The sequence below is a fragment of the Sciurus vulgaris genome (assembly GCF_902686455.1).
Source record: "Sciurus vulgaris genome assembly, chromosome: 16".
NCBI classification, from domain to species: domain Eukaryota; kingdom Metazoa; phylum Chordata; class Mammalia; order Rodentia; family Sciuridae; genus Sciurus; species Sciurus vulgaris.
In genome coordinates this window covers 49,510,968-49,535,321 of record NC_136477.1, presented here as the reverse complement: position 1 = coordinate 49,535,321, position 24,354 = coordinate 49,510,968, and the positions used below count along the sequence as shown (strand labels likewise).

General features: G+C 36.3%; 1 protein-coding gene across 9 annotated transcripts in view; it reads right to left on the bottom strand.

Annotated features, from left to right (window-relative positions):
• The window catches only part of ERC2 (ELKS/RAB6-interacting/CAST family member 2), a 1,069,021-nt gene that overhangs the window by 724,677 nt on the left and 319,990 nt on the right, over positions 1 to 24,354 (bottom strand). For 5 of the 9 annotated variants that reach the window (XM_079116400.1, XM_079116396.1, XM_079116397.1 and 2 more), the window contains exon 4: positions 3,099 to 3,173. In XM_079116400.1, coding sequence (XP_078972526.1) covers positions 3,099 to 3,173 — 75 coding nt within the window. Of the gene's footprint in view, positions 1 to 358; positions 401 to 3,098; positions 3,174 to 24,354 lie in introns of all 9 variants that reach the window. The other 4 variants (XM_079116398.1, XM_079116395.1, XM_079116399.1 and 1 more) reach the window with 1 other exon arrangement.

Genomic DNA, 24,354 nt, shown 5'->3' with positions numbered 1-24,354 from the left:
GATTATCTGACAAATACTGTCATTACTGTAACTCAAGTTCTTTTTTTAAAAAATGAGCAAAGCTTTACAAATAAACAAAAGAAAGTGAAACTTTTGGGCATCACGTCCATGTCATGTTAAATTTATAGCAAAAACAGGTTAAAACCATATTTGTTCAGAAGAATTAGCATTTAAGAAAAATGACAAAAACCTTTCAACTGCCATTCTTACTGACAATTGTCCATAAGAGCAGAAAAGGGAAACTTAGTATAGAATCTTTAGAGAGAATATCAAGAAAAGGTGGAGCATCACAACATCTACAAGAAATTAATTTTTTCTAAGAAACACACAGTGTTCTAAGTGCAAACTTGGAACATACCTGCCAGATCAAATCAGGATCAAAATTAAAACTTGGAGATTCCTGCAGGAAGACAAATTACAAATCACTTTACTCACTTTGCTTCCTTTCATTTTCATTCAGGCGACTTTAGCCCCCTGGCTCCACTGGTTGGCAGCAGATGTTACTGACATCTGCAAGAGAACTACCTCTGCTTTGATGCAGGAAGGTGGCCTCTCAAGTACTTACCCCATGGAGACATACTCTCTCTCAACAATCCAAGTCCAGAAGGGTACACAGAGATCTACTAGAGCTAAAAGGCTGTGGTTCTAATTAGTGCATGGATTTAGACAAGATTTCACACACTTTCATAACAAAACCTTTCTCGAGTTGATGTAAAGTGTGTAGGTGAGAATGATGGAGGTTCAGAAACTCATTCTCAGTTTCTCTAAGAAATAAGAGACAAGTAGAAATAACTTGTAAGTCCTAAGTCATGTCATCTCCCTAAAACCAGGGGAGTTTATATACTCTAAGAAAGCTGTTTTTAATTTTAGATTTTGCCATCACACTAGATGACACTGATGTCAAGGCATGAGATGACACTCAAGTTTACCCAAAGTTAAGCCACAACAGGGTCTCAGGTATCTTTCAGATTTAAGGACCAGTTTGGTAGCCAACTCCAAGGCTTACAATATCGATTTCTAACATTTACTCCAACATTTCTAATGCATGAAATTGGATGAGATCACACCCTGTCATGAGCCACACACATGGCCAATAAGATGACCCTCCACCAGCTGCCTCCAAAACTCAATTTAGGTGTGTTGAGTGTAAATGCTAACAGGACCCAGACTTCTCCACTGACAAAACACAAGGCATTGCATTTATAAATTAACAGGCATCGAAAAAGACAACCATGTTGATGTCTTAGTGTTCTTATTTACTATTTTTTATTTATTTTCTAATAGAACATGATGCCAGATATAGCGAACTAGAATCAAACAAAATTTCTACTTTTAAAAGTTATCAAAAAGTAGTTGTTTTTGTATAGAGATATTTAATAAGAAAATATCCATCACATGAGGGGAGCTGCCTCTCCTGGTTTCTCCAAAGATTTCTTGAAGTTAACTTTATTTTAAAAATAATTTGAAAATAGATGGCATATTCCTCCTCTTCTCTACTGCTATTTGTGTTGGGGAATGGGGAGATGAATGTGGAGGTGGATGGAAGTAGGACTGAGTAATCATTTGCAAAATGAAAATCAAGTTTTTTGTTCTTCTGTCTCTTTTTCCTTTTTCTTTCTTTCCTTTTCCTTTTATTTTTCTTTATGTCTTTCCTCTTTTTTTCCTTTTTTTAAGCCTTAACCAAATTTCAGGTTTGGTTGCAATATGAAGTAAGGATGAAATCTCAATTACAAACAAACCACCAACCCCTAAATGCAGAATAAGTTTATTTTCAAAATAAGCTATAAAATCACACAAATTTAAAACAACTGACAATCCAGATTAATAATTATTTTTAATTGTATTAGTATTTGTTATCTTCAATGATATTTTTCAAACCAATCTACTGAAAATACATTATGAATGCTGTGACTTATGTAATCTTACTTGGGGGACACACAATTTGAAGCCAATGTTCTATACTATTTACACACACACATATACACACACACATACACACACAAATCCACTTGGATAAAGACAAAACACTATCATTGACTATGAAAAAAGATTCCAAGTCAGAACTGTGTATGCCAAGAATTTAATAGTTCATATTAGTTTCTTTTTCTCCAGGACATGGGAAATCTTTGGCAGACAACTCAAAATTGTGTGTTGCAAGAAAGACAGAAAAATCATTATCCTATCAGCAGGCTTCAGAATGCTCTTATAGGTCGATAGTGTCCAGGAAATTCTGAGTGTTAAAACTAAGTATGGAATTTGGAGGCTGCTAACATCTTCATTAAGAAAGCATTTTTCTTAGGAGAACAATTTAAATCAAGAATTACTTATTCTTAAAACAAATATTTTAAATGTTTGCTTCTTTCTGGAAAAAACTAGAAGTAAAAAGACTTCCAATTCCTACATACTGGCAAAGTAACTGTTTCATTTAGATCTGCTTCTTAATCACAAATTATGGCTTGGCCATCATTTACTTCATTGTTTTTTTACATGCCCTAAATTCACTCGGAAAGATTTTCTTTATTCCTTTAGTTTGTGTCTATGCCTCCATTGCCAAATAGGATACTTTCTATTTAATAAATTATTATTACTTCCAGACAGACTTGTTTTAGGAAAAAACATTGGAGTCATAAAGTTTTTTTCTTTGAAAAGTAAATTTTGCTGATAGTATAATTCTGATTATTTTCTATTTCAATGCATCTAAAACAGCTTCTCTTTGTCAAATCCTAGTTTCTCAAAGGTATCTTTTCATTATAATGTCACGGGGGTGGGGGATTATTCTAGCTTTAGAAATTTCTTTTTAAAGCACATACAAAAACTCCCTTAGGGTTAAAGGCATTGGCCATACTCTGTAAATGAACCCAGCTCCTTTCAGCCAAGGGATACTTGATCCCTTTATTATTTCTCCTAGAAAAGGCATCCTAATTAAAAGGTCAATAAATTAAATGCACTCAGGAAGGCAAAAAGATGAAGAAGGGAAACACCCACCAGGGTGCCTAGTGAAAAACACAAGGTTCATTTCACAGGTTTGTTAGGTACCATCAAGTTAGAATAAACTCACAAGGCACAGCTATTTTTGAACAAATGTGCTCAGCTCCTACCTTCATTTCAATGACAGTCTGGAGAGCCTTCGTCTTGGCTGGCTCCGGCTGAAGTTGGCTTCTTCGGTGCAATTCCTGGGGAGGAACACGATAGAAATAAGCTTGACGATTCATCCTTACACCATGTCCTTTACACAGTTACCATACAGCCCACTGGGTCCAGGTTCTCTGTTCACAGACATAAACAAGCCACAGGTGCCTCTTCCCCCACACTCTTCAGCATCCCTCCTGCCGGCAGCCTGCGTTCCTGTGAAACGCTCCTGGCACATGCGCTATTTCTGAAACTTCCATCAATAATTAATGTCAACTGTGACAAAGCCAGCAAGTAATCATAGTCTAAATACTGTTCAACACTGGGGCTGATGCCCAGCCATCAAATCATAATTTACTAAATTGCATTACTCTGTGCTCCCAACACAAACACAGCAAGGAAACAGAGGAAAGAAAATGACTAACATGGTTGCAAATCCACTGCAAGAATGGCACTCTGCTACTGAGGCAGGTTTGAAATGAGCAATTTAAAACCATTTCAGTGCAACTGTGACACTTTTCAAAGTGATCTGATGAAACCCTGTGAATCTCTTGCTTCCAAATTTACGATTTCATCCTTGCTCAAGATTCACAACTGTGGGTGATGTTTATGTGTCATAATGCCAAGAAATTAAAACTGGCATTAATATCAACAATGTTAGAGGAGAGACACGAATGGTTAAAACCAGATGTGGACCCAAGAACTCCTGGAATAATGAATAATTCTTTGGGGAAAGAGCAAACAATGATTTTAAGCTTGAAGGCTCATTTTGCATGCTCTCCTCAAAAGAAGAGTTTTGTCAAAACTTTGAAAAGTTGTGTTGGCAGAAGGGAGAGATAAAGGTAAGGTTTGTTCAGGCCATGCTTTGGTTTCCTTAATCATTTATGAGAGTGGGGAATGACAAGAATAAATAAAGGGCTCATGCCTGTCCAGGCTACCATACAGGTCACTTAAGGAGGAATTCCATTAAGACTTGTTTCTTCTTCCAAAAAAATCAATTTAGAATCAATAAGGAGTATCCCTAGGTTTTTAGAACTACTGGATTATAATTATTTAAATGTTTAAAAAAAAACTTGGGAGGTGGGAAAGAGGATTAATATAATTTCTAGCTTTTTAAAGTAAGGGTATTTAAAATTAACTGCATCCCATACTACCATCAACTGTCACCACCATTTCATAAAGATAGGGCATATGAATATAAAAATTACCAGAAGTACCAACTCCCACAATAAAAGAGAGTCCTATCCATAACAAGATAGATAAGAAGGTAACCTTTTGACCACATCCTATTGTGTTGTCCTTTATGCCAGTGGCCTGAGAAATCTTGACCATGGACCAAGATACACTTGTCCAGAAACCAAAACTGGGGAAATTACTGCTCCAGCCCTGGACTCAGCAGTCTGAAAAGATATTTTCTCCTCAAAGCCATTAGTAGTACAAACCAGCGATTTTATGGAAAGCCTCCAATTTGAGAACTGTGCTTCCTAATCATTTAAAAGGTTCTCACATCAGTTAGGACATTTTTCCCCCTAAAACAGTTCTGGAAGGAATGGGGTCAAGTACTATTGAACATATATTTTTGAATAGAGAAAAAAAGAGATCATTATGTTTTGGGGGCTGCAATGAGGTGAGGATGTAAGCCTGTTTACGCTCCTTGAAGATGGCAGAGATTTTCCTAAAGGAATGGCCTTCTAGGCAGTTGTCCTTTGTTAAGTATCTACAGTGTCCCTGGCACTACTTGTCTCTTGCAAGTCTCGGCACTACCAAATGAAAAAGATGATCTATATGGTAAGTCCAGTAGGTTTCTAGTAACAATTTAAAAAACAGTACCCACCATGGCCAACTGCAAGTCACTTGAGTGACATAATTGAATACAGAGTTGGAAAGTGCAATAGTTTGGATATGGTTTATTTGTGTCCCCCAAAGTTTCATTTTTTGAGATCTAGATCTCCCAGTGTGGCAAAGTAGGAGTTGGTGGGGCTCTTAAGAGATGGGGCCCAATGGGAACTTATTAGGTCACTGGAGTTACTGCCCTCAGAAGGGATTAGGGAAGTTTCATGGGACCCTCGTTAGTTTTCATAAGAGAGTTATCATAAAAGAGCAAAACTGGCCCTTCCCCACTCACTCTGACCATCTCGCCATGTGATCTCTCCTTCTCCTACACATTCCCAACATGATGTCATATAGCCATCAGGGCTCTACTCAGAGCCAACACCAGGCTGTCTGCACTTTGAACCTCCAGAACTATGAGCCAAATAAACCAACTCTCTCATCAAGGACCTAGTGTCAGGTATATTACTATAGCAATGGAAAACTGATCGATAATGGGCACAATAATACTCCATTGTACAGTATTTTCTGCAGACACAACAGATGCAATAACCTCAATATCCTAGATAGCAGTAATGTGATTAAAAATTAAGATGTAATGAGTTTTCATACAGTTTAATTGTGAGTTTCTATATTTAATTTTTAACATTAGTTGGTGGAACAAGTTTCTAATTGTCTTTCATGGATCAGAACAATCCAGTTTTAGTAAACTAGGGAGTAAATCCTAACAGGACTTCAATGAACTCCAGAAAAAGCTACTTAGCCTTCAACATTACCTGCAACATTGTTGGAGTTCACTGGACCAATACCATCTCATAGAGGAGAATATGGAAAGTAAGTCACTCATCAGAGTTGTTCTATAATAAGTGGTAAAAAAAATACCTTTCACAGCTCATGAGATCTAATACCAAGTGGCATCAAAAGTCTCTTAAAACAAAGACTGAAATAAAATTCATGGTAAATTCATATCATGAATCCTGTTCCAGAACAAAAATTATGAGTTAATTTGAGGAGCAAGGTTAAGCTTTCACAAAACAAGTAAAAATAATCAAGAACCAACTAGGCAATGGAGTGAAAATAAAAAACATAGGGTAAAGGCATGTGCTGTTGTAATTTCTGCCAAACACAAAAATATTGTTAAAAAAATTGAGTAATAAAAAAAACTAAACTTATGGCAATGGTTTAGCAAAAATGGAAACAGAGTTCTCTTTTCTAAAATTGTACAAATTCTATTATAATATAAGCCAACTCAAAATCTAGACAGGGCCCTTGCCCTCTGTGTCACTTCTTTAAAAAAAAAAAAAAGAAAAAAAATAATAATTGTAATTTTCTTAACTATCCTGTTTTTTAATCCTGACTTCTAAGTCTCTGAAGCTCACCTTAATTCCTACAGTATCAGGTAAAGAGGACTGTAACCTGTATCCACACTATATGGAATGTCTGAAAGTCCAATTTAAGACATTTTGTCCACCTCTAAGTACTAAAAATAATTAAATAACAATGGAGGGGGAAAAATGCTCATTCTGCCTATGACAGAGGACCATTGCCCAACAAAGATTGGTGTTTCTCTTTGATAGAGTAGAGTTGTTGCTAGGAAGCCCACCATTATCACCAACACACCTTTGTATCTAGATGGGATTTATTTCTGGCCAGAGGAATGTGGAGAGAAATGAAGAATTTGTCTTCCATAGAAACTTCCAAATTAGTCCCCAACCCTCCCTCTTTTCCTGTGTGCTATCTAGGGGTGAAGGACTCTGTAACCCAAGAAGATGGCAGAGCCCTAAGAGAAACAGAGCCTGGGTCCCTGAAACACCATTTGAAAAGGCTGCTGAACACTTACACTGAATGGGGATGTGAGTGAAAAATAAACTTCTATTAAGTGAGCTTCCAGACTCTTTCTGTAAAAATTCCAGATCTCTCTGCTTTAAAACCTTATCAGTTCTGTATTGTTTGTTGCTTTTAAATCACAAGAGATTTTAGCATGTGGTTGCTTGCCAAATTTTTTTAAGCAGACAATAAGACAAGTTGGCTGCTATATGCTCTAACTATCCCTAACACCTAAGAAATGCACCAGTTGGGCACCAATCTTAACTCATGAATTTCCCTAGAAGCACCTGGTGTTCTCTCACATAGGTGTGGATGAGTACAAAATTAACTTATTCTGATAGATTTTAAATGATAGTATTAAGTCATCAAATACAGTAGTACTGAAGGATTTTCTGGGTCATAGAGCTCTTTAAGAATCAATGTGCAGATTCTTTCCAGAAATGGGCACATAAGCATACGCATAAACAAAATGGTATGTACCATTTTTGTATAGGGCCTGGTTCAGCACGCCAAAAAAACTTCGGTCTAAGAATCATTTATAGAGAGGAAAGAGCACTGTGTTAGGAGTCAGAAGTCAGAAGTCAGAAGACTGTAGTTCCAGCCTGAGACCTCAGGCATGCCCTATTCTATCTCCAATCTGTAGAAAAATAAGTTTTATGGGGAGGGATGTTTCTAATGCCCTTATAGCCTAAGAATATCAGATTTTAAATAGGTAGCTGAACCTGAAATGCTAATCTCTGGCAGTATTTCTAAATACATCCATTCTCAGTTTTAAAAGCAGAAGAAAACATTAAATAAGAAAACTTGCAGCATCACAAAATAATATGCCACTGTGACACTAATCTCTAGTCATATATTTCTCCTATAATTTCATGTCTAGGTTGGCCATAGCTGATCTAAAACTGCCAGCCTCTCTAGGAGATCAACAAGAAAATATACCAATAACCTAGAATTTTGAGTATGAAATATAAAGTGGCTCATCACAATGACATTTGTTGGTACTTAATGAGAGTTTAGAGTCTAAAGAGTTAATTCAGATGAATACCAGCTTCCAAAATGAGTCTGGCAAAATGTTCACTCAGACCACATAGCTTCTTCAGGAGACCAACACAAACAAATAGCAACAACAAAAACTCACAAATCGTAACTTTCTGTTTTTTTTTTTTTTAACTCCTGTTTTTACCTGGTCTTTCCCCATTATTGTTCTGGAAATCTACTGCTGTGTAACAAACCACCACAAACTTAGTATCAAGGTATCAACCACTTCCATTTTATTCATGCATTCTAAGTTAGGAATTTATAAAGCATATAGTAGGGATCGCTCACCTCTATGGCATAATGTCTGGAGCCTGTGATAGGTAGTACTAATGAATCTACTCTTAGGGAGGTTTCTTCCCTTAAATATAGAGTTCTTTGACAAGAAAATTACTTAGAGACTGGGTTTAGCTGGAATTGCCAATCTGAATACCAACATATAACCTTTCCATGTAGCTTGGGCTTCCTCACAGTGTGGCAGGCTCAGGCCAATACAACTTCTTACATTTAGGCATTGAAACTCCAAGAGAAAGAGTTTCAGAAAATAAGCAAGAAAAAGCATGGTCTTTTGTTACCTAACCTTATATGTCCCATTGCATCATTTCTGTCCCATGCTCCATATGTTGAAGCAGTCAAAAGCATGCTCAGATTCCAGGGAAGCGTGTCAAAGAATTTGAAGCCATGTTTGTAAATTGCCAGTCTTGGAGCTGGGTGAGTAGTAGCTCAGTGGTAGAGCACTTTCCTAGCATGTGCAAGGCCCCAGGGTCAATCCCTAACAAATGCACGTATGCATACATGTGTGCACATACACACAATTGGTGAAGTCAATAGGAAAGTAACACTATAATATCAAACCCACTTCAGTCTTAAGATATGACAGAGTCTCAAACCCACTTCAGCCTTAAGATATAGAAGTTTCATATATTCAAATAATGTATGTTGGTATAGGGGTAAGAGAAACACAGTTGTAAACCAAAGAGACCAATGTCTCTGCCTGCATGGAATTTTTATTCATGATTACAATGGGTGAAAAGGCACAATTTTAAAAGTAGACTAAGCTACTTTGTTACAAATGTTATAAGAGAAAATAAGTCAGGAATGTGGAATGGGCCCATCAATTGCAAGTTTAAATAGGGAAAGCCTCATGGAAAAGTGATATGTGAGCAAATATCTAGAGAGAAGAGAAACAAGTTATACTTACTGCACACAGAGGGAACAGCAAATGCTGCATATGTGGCTGGAGTTGGATCACAGATAGGAAAATTATTGATCAAATAAGTGCAAGTTGGGAAAAGATGGGAGGATGGGCCATAATTTGGAATGCATTGGGGGACACTGGTTTTCCCCGAGAGAAACAGGAAGCCATTGGATGGTTTGAGCAAACTATAACCATGATATGAGGCACATTCTTGTAGAATTGCTCCAGCCAGGACTGGATTGTGGCTCAGTGGTAGAGTGCTAGCCTAGCACATGTGAGGCACTGGGTTCAATCCTGAGCACCATATAAAGTAAAAACAATAAAATAAAGGTATTGTGGCCATCCAAAACTAAAGAGAATTGTTCTAACCACTGAATAGTTTTAGAAGAGTGATAAGAACAGAACCAAAGGAACTAGCTGGAATAATTCCAGCAAGGAATGTTAGAGCCTTGGAAGAGGGTAAGAGAATGGAGGTAATGAGTTGTGTAAATTTTGAAAGTGAGGCTGACAACTTCCTGATACTTTACCTGAGGACCAAAGACTGAAGTAAAGGATGGCTCCAGAGTTGTTAGTCTTAACAACAGAAGAACTGAGGTGGATGGCCAACATAGGGAAACACAGGAGAAGAGGCAGGAGTTATAGGAACCAAGAATCTGGTTTAGCATGCTGTTAGCCATTCAGATGGACATGTTGAGCAAGCAATTGCATAAATAAGGGAAGAAGTAAGAGGCATAATTACAAATTGGGGGATCCGTGAATAAATATCATTAAAAGCTGTGAGCCTAGATGAGATCAACTAGGTACTGAGCACAGAGAGGACAGGAAAGGTTGATGACTGAACTCAGGAGCACTCCAATTTTAAAGGATCTGGAGGTAAGGAGGAAGCACCAAAGGAGACTGTGAAGAATCATCCAGTGAAATACAAAGAGAATGAGGAATGGGGCAAGTGAAGACAACACTGTCCAGTATAAGGGAGTGACTACCATATCAAATGGTGCTGAAAGGTCAATCAGATTAGGCCAAGGAACTGACCACTGGAATTAGCTATCTGAGGTCATGAGCAATCTCAACTAAAGCAGTTTGGGTGGATAGTATGAGTGAAGTTTGTTTGCAATGTGCTGTGGGAGAATGGGAAGAGAAAAGAACCTCCATCTACTGTATTTGAACAGTGTGCTATTTAACTACTCATTTATCAATATTTTGCTTTAGAAATGTATACTCAAGTGTATAACATTATCATAATAGCCAAAAGGTAGAAGCAATTCAAGTGTCAAGAAAAAGACATCCACAGACTAAAGGTGAAAGGATGGGGAAAAACATACCATGCACATGGACTCAGTAAAAAAGCAGGAGTCTCCATCCTCATATCAGATAAAGTTAACCTCAAACCTAAGTTAGTCAGAAGGGATAAAGAAGAACATTTCATACTGTTCCAAGGAACCATAAATCAGCAAGACATAACAATTTTAAATATTTATGCCCCAAACAATAGAGCATCTATGTACATCAAACAAACCCTTCTCAATTTTAAGAATCAAATAAACCAAAGCACAATAATAGTGACTTTAACACACCACTCTCACCACTGGATAGATCCTCCAAACAAAAACTGAACAAAGACACTATAGAACTAAATAATACAATCAATGATACAGACTTAATGGACATATACAGAGTATTTCATCCATCGAGTAAATACACTTTCTTCTCAGCAGCACATGGATCCTTCTCCAAAATAGATCATATGCTATGCCACAAAGAAGCCATTAGTAAATACAAAAAATTAGAGATACTACCCTGTATCCTATCAGACCATAAAGGAATTAAATTTGAAATCAATGATAAAATAAAACACAAAAACTACTCCTACACCTGTAGACTAAATGATATGCTACTGAAATATGCAATGATACCAGAAGACGTCAAGGAAGAAATAAAACAGTTCTTAGAGATAAATGAGAAAAATGATACAACATATCAAAATCTCTGGGACACTCTGAAAGCAGTACTAAGAGGAAAGTTCATTGCATTGAGTTCATACATTAAAAAAGAAAAAGTCAACAACTAAATGACCTAACATTACATCTTAAAGCCCTAGAAAAAGAACAGATCCATGCCAAAAATAGTGGAGGACAGGAAATAATTAAAATCAGAGTTGAAATCAATGAAATTGAAACAAGAGAAATAATTCAAAAAATTGACAAAACAAAAAGTTGGTTCTTTGAAAAAGTAAACAAAATTGGTAAGCCCTTACCCACACTAATGAAGAGAAGGAAAGAGAAAACTCAAATTAATAGAATTTGTGATGAAAAAGGAAGGATCACAACAGACACCATCGAAATACATAACATAATTAGAAGCTACATTGAAAATCTATACTCCAACAAAATACAAAATATCAAAGACATTGACAAATTTTTAAAGACATATGATCCTCCCAAACTGAATCAGGAAGATGTACACAATTTAAACAGATCAGTTTCAAGCACTGATTTCAAGTCATCCAAAGCCTACCAACCAAGAAAATTCCCGGACCAAATGGATTCTCAGTCGAATTCTACAAGACCTTTAAAGAAAAACTAATACTAATACTCCTCAAAGTACTCCAGGAAATAGAAAAGGAGGGAGCCTTTCCAAACTCATTCTATGAAGCTAGTATCACTCTGATATCAAAACCAGACAAAGATGCACCACATATCCCTGATGAATAATAGATGCAAAAATCCTTAAAAAAAAATTCTGGCAAATCACATACAAAAACATATTAAAAAGATAGTACACCAATGATCAAGTGGGGTTTATCCCAGGGATGCAAGGTTGGTTCAACATCCAGAAATCAATAAATGTAATTCATCACATCAATAGGCTTAAATTTAAGAATCACAGGATTATTTCAATAGATGCTGAGAAAGCCTTTGATAAAATACAGCACCCCTTCATGCTTAAAACGCTAAAAAGAAAAAAATAGGAATAGTAGGAACATACCTCAACATTGTAAAGGCTGCCTCTGCTAAGCCCACGGCTGACTTCGTTCTAAATGGAGAAAAACTGAAAGCATTCTCTCTAAAAACTGGAAGAAGACAGGGATGCCCTCTTTCACTACTTCTGTTCAATATCGTCCCTGAAACACTAGCCAGAGCAAGTAGACAGATCAAACAAATTTTAAGGGATACAAATAGGAAAGGAAGAACTCAAGCTGTCACTATTTGCCAATGACATGATTCTATATTTAGGGATCCAAAAAACTCCACTAGAAAACTTCTAGAACTAATAAATGAATCCATCTAAGTAGCAGGATATAAAATCAATATGCATAAATCTAATGCATTTCTATTCATAAGTGATGAATCCTCTGAAAGAAATTAGGAAAACCACTCCATTTGCAAAAGCCTCAAAAAAATAAAATACTTGGTAATTAATCTAACAAAAGAGGTGAAAGACCCCTACAATGAAAACTACACAACATTAAAGAAAGAAATTGAAGAAAACCTTAGAAAATGGAAATATATCTCATGTATCTGGATAGGCAGAATTAATATTGTTAAAATGGCCATTCTACCAATGGTGCTATACAGATTCAATGCAATTCCAATTAAAATATCAATGACATTCCTCATAGAAAGAGAGAAAACAATCATGAACTTCATCTGGAAGAATAAGAGACCTCAAATAGCCAAAACAATCCTGAGCAGGAAAAGTGAAGCAAGAGATATCACAACACCAGAAATTAAACTATACTACAGAGCAACAGTAACAAAAACAGCATGGTATTGGCACCAAAATGGACAGGCAGATCAATGGTACAGAATAAAGACACAGAGACAAATCCACATAAATACAGTCACCTCGTACTAGACAAAGGAGCCAAAAACATACAATGGAGAAGAGATAGCCTATTCAACAAATGGTGCTGGCAAAACTGGAAATCCATATGCAGTAAAATGAAATTAAACCTCTATCTCTCACCCTGCACAAAACTCAACTCAAAATGGATCAAGGACTTAGGAATTAGACCAGAGACCCTGCACCTAATAGAAGACAAAGTAGGCCCAAATCTTCATCATGTTGGCTTAGGATCACACTTCCTTAACAAGACTCCCAAAGCATAAGAAATCAAAGCAAGAATCAATAAATGGGATGGATTCAAACTAAACAGCTTTTTCTCAGCAAAGGATACAATTCAATAATGTGAAAAAATAGCCGAAAGAGTGGGAGAAAATCTTTTCCACAGGCACTTCAGATAGAGCACTAATCTCCAAAATTTATAAAGAACTTACAAAACTTTACACCAACTATAAAAAGAACCCAATCAATAAATGGGCCAAGTAACTGGACAGACACTTTACAGAAGAAGATATGCAGGCAATTTATAAATATATGAAAAAGTGTTCAACATCTCTAGTAATTAGAGAAATACAAGTCAAAAGAACTCTAAGATTTCATCTTACTCCAATTAGATTGGCTATTATCAAGAACACAAACAATAATAGATGTTGGTGTGGATATGGGACACACTTTTATGTTGCTAGTGTAGTTGCAAATTGATGCAGCCACTCTGGAAACCAGTGTGGAGAATCCTTAGAAAACTTGGAATGGAACCACCTTTTGACCCCGTTATCCCACTCCTCAGTTTATACCCAAAGGACTTAAAATTAGCATACTTCAGTAATGCAGCCACAGCAATGTTTACAACAGTTCAATTCACAATAGCTAGATTGTGGAACTAACCTAGATGCACTTCAAAAGATGAATGGATCAAAAAACCTGTGGTATATATACACAATGGAATACTATTCAGCAATAAAGAAGAATAATATTATGGCATTTGCAGATAAATGGATGGAATTGGAGAATACTGTGCTAAGTGAAATAAGATAATCCCTAAAAATCAAAGGTTGAATGTTTTCCCTGATAAGAGGATGATGACATATAATGGGGATGGGGGGTGGGAGGTGAAAGAAGAATGGAGGAACTTCAGATTACTTAGAGGGAAATGAGGGGGGATATGAAAAATGGTGGAATGAGACAGACATCATTACCCTATGTACATGTATGATTACATGAATGGTATGAATGTACATCGTGCACAACCATAGAAACAAAATGATGTACCCCATCCGCGTACAATGAATCAAAATGCAGTATGTAAAAGTAAAAAAAAAAAAATTTAAATTTAAAAAAAGATTGTATAATAATATGCTACTGAACTATATAATTAAAAATGGCTAAATTTTTAAATGGTATACCATGTGTTCTTTACAATTAAAACTTTTTAAAAACAAAGAGAACAGAAACTGTTGAAGTCCCCTAACCTCTTCATCTCTACCCTTCCGGAGAGTAGTTATCTTCTTAAGGGTTGTGTCTATCGTTCTCATTCATGGTTCTGTGCTTTTATTACACATGTATTTCCTCACACATAGTATAATGCTAAAGATGCAGAGCATGGTTTTGTAATTTTCAGAAATACCAGTTGTCCATATTGCATTTTGTTTTTTGCCTTAATATTTTTACAATTTATTACAATTTATTATTTGTACAGATGTTACCAAATATTATTACAATTTATCTGTACAAATAATAGTTTCCTACTCTCCCCCCCCCATTTTATAGTGTTTCACTAAGTCTTCCAGTACATGGGGAAAACCCCTCTCTTTTAGGCATCTTAAACATACAATAATTATCTTCCTTCTGAAACATACTTACTCCTTCCGCTTAGGATGATCCTCCATTCTTTTATTCTGTTTTGTATACAAGAGTCATCAAACTACAGCTGACAGCCAAATCTGGCCCACCACTTTTTTTGTTAGTTTTATTGGAACATTGCTATGCCTACTCATTTACATATTGCATATCATTACCCTCATGCTATAATGGTAGAGTTGGGTAGTTGTGACAAAGATAAAGCTGATAGCCTCATAAAGATAAACCTGATAAAGCTGAAAATATATACTTACCTGGGCCAATACATAAGTTTGCCAATCCCTAGACTAGGATGTCTTTAATACTCTTTCTAGAAATGTAAGGAAAGACATCCATTCCTCAAGTGGTAGTTTAAAATCCACATTTTTAATATTCTCTTTATAAGGTAAAGCCTAAATATCTCGCTTCACTGCAGAAGGAACTCAATAATTCACTTTTAACAAGCAGACTTGGGTGACTTCTGAGGCTTGGGCATTAAAGATATTACAACGTACTTCCTGTTCACATCCTTGGATGACCTGCTCTGGCGAAAGCCAGTCCCCACACTGTGAGGATATGGAGCTGTCCTATGGAGCGGGTCATGTGACATGTAACTGAGGCTTCTTGCCAACAGCTATGCAAAAGAGTAATCATGAAAGTGAATCATCAGTCTCAATTAAGCATTCAGATGACTCTAAGCCCTGTTCAAAAGCAACCATAATGGCTATTACCATAAGCCACTGACTGGGGTAATTTGTTTTACAGTCAGAGGTTACAAATATATCACAAGAAGGTCATCAGCTGATTCTCCAAACTAGTCTACATCCCATGCCTCCATATATATTCTTATAGCATTGTATACATGTTCTTCATATCATTGAATACACCTGCAACTTTGTACTAATTTATAAAATTTCATGTAATTGATTCATGTCTGTTTCCACTACTGGGGGTAAATTCCATGAGCACTAAGACTCTCTCTTTGCATTATATTCCCGGCATGTAATACAGTGCCTGCTAAGAGTAGGTACTCAATAAACACTGAATGACTACTTAAATAACAATACAAATGAGATTGTACTTACAAGCCAGTAAGTCCTATCGAACCCTTGACCAAAAAAGGTCTGCTGTGAAAGATTGTGGAGAGCAGTGACAGGATGGGAGAGCAGTGACTGAGATTGGGGGTCTCTGATGACCTCAGGGTTGTGGCATGCCTGGTGCCTAGGAATGTTTCTGTTCAAGGGCACAGGATACTTAGCAGCTGTGGCACTGCCCCTGCATGAGGAGGCTCTGTGCAAGATCAGCTCTGAACTTGATCTCAGGCACACAGCTCCTGGGAAGGAATTCTTTTTTTTATTTATTTATTTTTATTGTAAACATATGGGATACATGTTGTTTCTCTGTACATGAAGTAATAAAGGCATACAATTTGTATGATCATACATTTACATAAGGTAATGGTGTTCAATTCATTCGGTTGTTTTTTCCTTCCCCCCACCCCTCCCACCCTTCCCACCCTTCTTTTCCCTCTATACAGTCCCTCCTTCCTCCATTCTTGCCCCTGCACTCCCCATCAGGTGTCATCATCTGCTTATCAGTGAGATCATTCATCCTTCGATTTTTTGAGATTGGCTTATCTCACTTAGCATGATATTCTCCAATTTCATCCATTTACCTGCAAATGCCATAATTTTATTATTCTTTATGGCTGAGTAATATTCCATTGTATATATATACCACAGTTCCTTTATCCATTTATCAACTGAAGGGCATCTAGGTTGGTTCCACAATCTGGCTATTGTGAATCGAGCAGCTATGAACATTGATGTGGTTGTGTCTCTGTAGTATGCTGATTTTAAGTCCTTTGGGTATAGGCCAAGGAGTGGATAGCTGGGTCAAATGGTGGTTCCATTCCAAGCTTTCTGAGGAATCTCCACACTGCTTTCCAGAGTGGCTGCACTAATTTACAAACCCACCAGCAATATATGAGTATACCTTTTTCCCCACATCCTTGCCAACACCTATTGTTTCTTGTATTCTCGATAATCACCATTCTAATTGGGGTGAGATGAAATCTTAGAGTAGTTTTGATTTGCATTTCTCTTATTACTAAAGATGTTGAACATTTTTTCATATATCTGCTGATTGCTTGTACATCTTCTTCTGTGAAGTGTCTGTTCGTTTCCTTAGCTCATTTGTTGACTGGATTATTTGTATTCTTGGTGTAGAGTTTTTTGAGTTTTTTATATATTCTGGAAATTAGTGCTCTATCTGAAGTATGAGTGGCAAAGATTTTCTCCCACTCTGTAGGCTCTCTCTTCACATTGCTGATAGTTTCCTTTGCTGAGAGAAAGCTTTTTAGTTTGAATCTATCCCAGTTATTGATTCTTGCTTTTATTTCTTGTGCTATTGGAGTACTGTTAAGGAAGTCTAATCCTAAGCCAACATGTTGAAGATTTAGACCTACTTTTTCTTCTATAAGGTGAAGAGTCTCTGGTCTGATTCCAAGGTCCTTGATCCATTTTGAGTTGAGTTTTGTGCAGGGTGAGAGATTTCTGCAGCATATGGATTTCCAGTTGGTTGAAGAGGCTATCTTTTCTCCATTGCGTATTTTTGGCCCCTTTGTCTAGTATGAGAAAATTGTATTTATTTGGGTTTGTGTCCATGTCCTCTTTTCTGTAACATTGATCTACATGTCTATTTGGTACCAATACCATGCCGTTTTTGTTACTATTACTTTGTAGTATAGTTGAAGTTCTGGTATTGCGATAACCCCTGCTTCACTCTTCCTGCTAAGGATTGTTTTAGCTATTCTGGGTTTCTTATTTTTTCCAGATGAATTTCATTATTACTTGCTCTATTTCTATAAGATACATCATTGGGATTTTAATTGGAATTGCACTGAATCTGTATAGCACTTTTGGTAGTATGGCCATTTTGACAATATTAATTCGGCCTATCCAAGAACATGGGAGATCTTTCCATCTTCTAAGGTCTTCCACAATTTCTTTCTTCAGTGTTTTGTCATTTTCATTGTAGAGATCTTTTACCTCTTTGGTTAGATTGATTCCAAAGTATTTTTTTTTTTGAGGTTATTGCAAATGGAGTTGTTTTCCTCATTTCCCTTTCAGATATTTCATCACTTATGAATAAAAATGCTTTAGATTTATGCATGTTGATTTTATAGCCTGCTATTTTGCTGAGTTCATTGATGAGGTCTAGAAGTTTTCTGGAGGAGTTTTTTGGATCCTCTAAATATAGAATCATGTCATCAACAAATAGTGACAGCTTAAGTTCCTCTTTTCCTATTCTTATCCCTTTAATTTCTTTAGTCTGTCTAATTCCTTTAGCTAGAATTTCAAGAACAATGTTGAACAGAAGTGGTGAAAGAGGACATCCCTGTCTTGTTCCTGTTTTTAAAGGGAATGCTTTCAGGTTTTCTCCATTAAGAATGATGTTGGCCATGGGCTTAGCATAAATAGCCTTTACAATGTTCAGGTATGTTCCTACTATCCCTATTTTTTTCTAGAGTTTTGAGCATGAAGGGGTGTTGTATTTTGTCAAACGCTTTTTCTGTGTCAATTGAAATAACCATATGATTCTTATCCTTAAGTTTATTGATATGGTGGATTATGTTTATTGATTTACACATGTTAAACCATCCTGGCATTCCAGGGATAAACCCCACTTGATCATAGTGCACGATTTTCTTAATATGTTTTTGGATACAGTTTGCCAGTATTTTGTTAAGGATCTTTGCATCTATATTCATCAAGGATATTTGTCTAAAATTTTCTTTCCTTGATGTGTCTTTTCCTGGTTTGGGTATGAGGTTGATATTAGCTTCACAGAATGAGTTTGATAGGGTACCCTCCTTCTCTATTTCCTGGAATACTTTGAAAAGTATTGGAATGAGTTCTTCAAAGGTCTTGTAGAAATCGGCTGAGATTCTGTCTGGTCCTGGGCTTTTCTTGGATGGTAGGTTTTTAATGGCTTCTTCTTATTTCATTGCTTGATATTGATCTGTTTAAATTGTATATGTCCTCCTGGTTCAGTTTGGGAGGATCATATGTCTCTAGAAATCTGTCAATGTCTTCGGTAGTTCCTATTTTGTTGGAATACAGATTTTCAAAGTAGCTTCTCATAATGTTATGTATCTCAGTGGTATCTGTCCTGATATTTCCTTTATCATCTCGAATTTTAGTAATTTGAGTTTTCTTTCTTCTTCTGTTTGTTAGTGTGGCTAAGGGTTTGTCTATTTTGTTTACTTTTTCAAAGAAGCAACTTTTTGTTTTGCCAATTTTTTGAATTGTTTCTTTTGTTTCAATTTCATTGATTTCAGCTCTGATTTTAATTATTTCCTGCCTTCAACTACTTTTGCTGTTATTCTCTTCTCCTTTTTCTAGGGATTTGAGATGTAATGTTAGGTCATTTAGTTGTTGATTTTTCATTCTGTTCTTGAATACGCTCCATGCAATGAATTTTCCTCTTAGTACCGCTTTCATAGTGTCCCAGAGGGTTTGATATGTTGTATGGTCAGTCTCATTGACCTCTAAGAATTTTTTTTATCTCCTCCCTGATGTTTTCTGTTATCCATGTTTCATTCAATAGCATATTATTTAGTCTCCAGGTGTTGGAGTAATTTGTGGTTTTTATTTTGTCATTGATTTCTACTCTCAGTCCACTATGATCTGATAGAACACAAGGCAGCATCTCTATTTTTTTGCATTTCCTAATGGCTGCTTTGTGGCATAACATATGGTCTATTTTCAAGAAGCTTCCATGTGCTGCTGAGAAGAAAGTGAATCCACTCGTTGATGCATGGAATATTCTACATATGTCTATTAAGTCGAGGTTATTGATTGTGTTATTGAGCGCTATGGTTTCTTTGGTTTTTGTTTGGAAGATCTATCCAGTGGTGACAGTGGTGTGTTAAATTCACCCAGAATTATTGTGTTGTGGTCTATGTGATTCTTGGAATTGAGAAGGATTTGTTTGATGTACAGGGATGACCACTGTTTGGGGCATAAATATTTATAATCATTAGTCTTCCCGACTTATGGTTCCCTTAAGCAGCATGAAATGTCCTTTTTTATCCTTTCTGACTAACTTTGGCTTGAAGTCCACTTTATCTGATATAAGGATGGAAACTCCCGCTTTTTTACTGAGTCCATGTGCGTGGTAGGTTTTTTCCCCATCCTTTCACCTTTAGTCTGTGGATGTCTTATTCTATGAGATGAGTCTCTTGCAGGCAGCATATTGTTGGGTCTTTCTTTTTAATCCATTCTTCCAGTCTATGCCTTTTGATTGCTGAGTTTAGGCCATTAACATTCAGGGTTATTACTGAGATATGATTTGTATTCCCAGTCATTTGGGCTTATTTTTGGTTTTTAACTTGGCTTGGTTTCTCCTTTGAGTGGATTTTTCTTTAAGGAAGTTCCTCCCTTTGCTGACTTCCATTGTTGTTTTTCATTTCCTCCTCATGGAATATTTTGTTGAGAACATTCTGTAGTGCAGGTTTTCTATTTGTAAATTCTTCTACCTTTTGTTTATCGTGGAAGGATTTTATTTCATCTTCAAATTTGAAGGTTAGTTTTGCTGAGTATAGGATTCTTGGTTGGCAACCATGTTCTTTCAGAGCTTGAAATATGTTGTTCCAGGCCCTTCTAGCTTTTAGAGTCTGGGTTGAGAAGTCTGCTGCTATCCGTATTGGTTTCCCCCTATATGTAATCTGATGCTTTTCTTTCACAGCCTTCAAAATCCTGTCTTTATTTTTAATGTTAGGCATTTTCATTATAATGTGCCTTGGTGTGGATCTGTTGTGATTTTGTGCATTTGGTGTTCTGTAGACCTCTTGTAATTGATTTTCCATTTCATTCTTCAGGCTTGGGAAATTTTCTGATATTATTTCATTGAATAGGTTGTTCATTCCTTTGGTTTGTATCTCTGTACCTTCCTCAATCCCAATAATTCTTAAATTTGGTCTTTTCATGATGTCCCATAGTTCTTGGAGATTCTGTTCATGATTTCTTACTATCTTCTCTGTTTGGGCAACTTTATTTTCAAGATTAAGTATTTTGTCTTCATTGTCTGAGGTTTTTCTTCCAAGTGGTCTAGTCTGTTGGTGATGCTTTCCATTGAGATTTTTATTTGGTTTATTGTTTTCTTCATTTCAAGGATCACCGTGTTTTTGTTTTTGTTGTTGTTGTTGTTGTTGTTGTTTTGAGAATCTCTATCTCTTTGTTGAAATGATCTTTTGCTTCTTGCAGTTGTTCTTTCAACTGCTTATTGGTATTATTATTCATTGCCTGCATTTGCTCTCTTATCTCATCCTTTGCTTCACGAATCATCTTAATCATGTATAATGTGAAGTCCTTTTCTCACATTTCTTCTACCATACTGTCATTGGATTCTATTAATATAGAATCTAGATTTGTTTGGATCATTTTCTTGGGAAGGAATTCTTATGCTAGACAACCACAATGTTTCACCAGCTCCTTGTCTGGTTCCTGCCCACTCTACAGTAACTTTTAACAATGGACTTTCTTGAGAGCTCCACAAATCTCCTAACATTGCACTCTGCAACTGTGGATTGCAACTGCAGAAAAATTACACAGATGTCCTAGTTTCAGTAACTTTTCTGAAAACAAAGAATAATAGTTGCATAGTCTTTAACCTGATAATGAGACATATATAAATAAAGATTGCTGGCGCAACTCTTTAGATCTGCACCTCCATCAGAAGGCAGAGCTCTACCTAATCCCAGCTTAATCTTCAAAATCTGTGTTTGTGAATCTTTATTTTCCAATCCCACTTCAGCCCTCACCAGAACCGCAAGTTTGGTCACACTGGGGGCAGCAAAAGATGATAATAGCTAATAGTTACTTATACATTGCTATGTGCTAAGCACTCTTTTAAGTACTTTATGACTATTAATGTGTTTAATTCTCAAAATAACCTCCTTAGGCAGATACTATTATTATCACCATTTTTCACACAAACCAGAAACAGAGAAGTTAGTAACTTTCCCAAGAAAATCTACTGAATTGCACTGCAGGGATTTATCCCAGGCAGTCTGATTCCAGAGCCTATGTTACTGATCATCATGCTATTCAGACCATGTCTTTCAATTTGGCTTTAATTTCACATTTGATGCTGATACTCCCATTGCCTTCTCTAATTGTAATTACCACTCTGTATCTGTTTGGTTCACTCTTCCATTTCCCCCTCTATATGTACTTGAAAAATTTAAAAACTTATCTCAATAACAATTTAATGGTTCTGATATTCACATTAGATATTAAAACTTAAAGGGTAAGCATGTTTAGGTACGCAGAACTGAGGGAAAATCAATTATTTCCAAATATACTCAGGTCTCTATATCTGTGAGTTCTGCATCCCTGAATCCAACCAAACACAGATCAGAAATATTTAGGAAAAAACAAGTGTACTGAACATAAAAACTTTTCTTCCCTGTTATTTTTCCCTAAACAATACATTATAATAATTACTTATATGGAACTCACACTGTATTAGATAATATAAGTAATATAGAGATTAAAGTATATAGGAGAATGTGCTAGTACTATATAAAGTACTTGAGCAATATGGGTTTTGGTATTCATGGGGGCCCCGGAACCAGAATTATGCAGATACTGAGGGATGACTGTATCAGCATCCTTCTCAATCTTTAACATATAAAGCATTTTAAAGTAACCTTAAATATTTAAATAAGGCCAAATTAATAGTTATACTGAACTTTGGATCCTATAAGCCTCCACTTCAAGACCCCATAAAATATTTAAAGATTGATCACATACCAGGCCACAAATGAAAACCTCAAACAGATTCTAAAGGGCAGAGGTGATACAGGTCAAATCCTTTTCTATATAATAAAGCAAGAAATTAATAATCCTGTCACCTCCACCTAATAGGAATGTGAACTTGGTCAAGCTGTTGAATTTTCTCTGATCTTCAATTTGCTTATCAGCATCATAGATACCTAATGGGGTGGTGAAGTTAAGACAAGTTTGTGAAATACTCAGCTGGGCGGGCATACCATACACACTCAATACATTAAACATCCTTATTTTTGTTGTTGCTCCTGAATGGTGTTATGGTTCAGTTATGAGGCATCACCCAAAAGCTCATGTCAGAGACAATGAGAGAATTTCAGAGGTGAAATGGTCTAATCATGACAGCTATGATCTAATCAGTGGATTAATTCACTTAAATGGATTAAGTGTAGTCAAACAGTGTGGTTAGAAGAAGTAGGTCACTGGGGCATGTCTTTGGGGTTTATATTTTGTATTGGATGAATGGAGCTCACTTTCTATTGTTTTGTTTGTTTGTTTTGTTTTGCTGGGGGTTTTTTGTTTGTTTGTTTCTTTGTTTTGGTACTGGGAATTGAACTCAGGAGCACTCGACCACTAAGCCACATCCCCAGCCCTATTTTGTGTTTTATTTAGAGACAGGGCCTCACTGAGTTGCTTAATGCCTTGCTTTTGCTGAGGCTGTCTTTGAACTCATGATCCTCCTGTCTCAGCCTCCCAAGCCACTGGGATTACAGGGAATTTACTCTCTTCCTCTCTGCTTCTTTGCTGCCATATCCTGAGCTGCTTTCTTCTGCCAACCCCTTTCACCATGATGTTCTATCTCATCTTGGGCCCAGAGATATGGAGTTGACTGACCATGGACTGAACCTCTGAAACCATAAACTCAAAATAAACTTTTATTTCTCTAAGTTGTTCTTGTCAGGTCTTTTGGTCACAGCAACAAAAAACCAACTAAAACAAATGGTTATTAGTATTTCTAAAACTGTATTAGAAATGTAGGTGGGCAAAATGCCTTCCCTGCCCACTTATTCTGTGTTGTGATACTGGTGACAACTAATATACTGCTACTAGATATAAGTGAATAATATAATTCAAGAAGTATCTACTGAAGATACTCTTTATCTCTGTGCCAGGTAAAGCCTACAATCCTTGCCTTCTTGAACTTTTGTTCTAATGCGTGCATTCTCAATGGAGTTGGTATCATAACTAGAGGATTTAGGAAAGAGCAAGTTGTCCAGTATGGTTGGAAAAGAGACAGTGATGAAGAGAATGCTGGGAGATGAAGCTAATGAATGGGGAAGCAGGTAGATAAATATCTTGGTCTTTCATAGGAACCTTCAGATTCTAGAGACGGGGAAAATAATTTCAATAGAAATACATAAATGTGATATAAACCTACTGGTAATTTTTTTTTAAATTTTCATACATACATAAAAAATAAAAATTTGGGAGCCAAAGACTATATGATCTGAATCTACACAAATCCATTTCCCCCTCAATTTGCTTTAATGCATAACTTGTTCTTTTTTGCTAAAGAAGATTTTTCTCACAAATTTGTTTTGGTCCTTTATACGCTATGATACACACAAATTAATAGAATAAAATGCTGGCTTCATATAATTGGTGAATTGTGTTGGCGGTATCCTAAAAAAATATACAGTTATTTAATTCAATAATTATTGGGCACCTAGTATGTGCTAGATAATGCAAAGATAAGAAAAATAAACAAAACACCATTCCAGGCCTCAAAGAACTTGATTATCTAATAGAAAACTGGATACATAACTAGACTACAAGACCACAAATGTTAATCTCCAACAT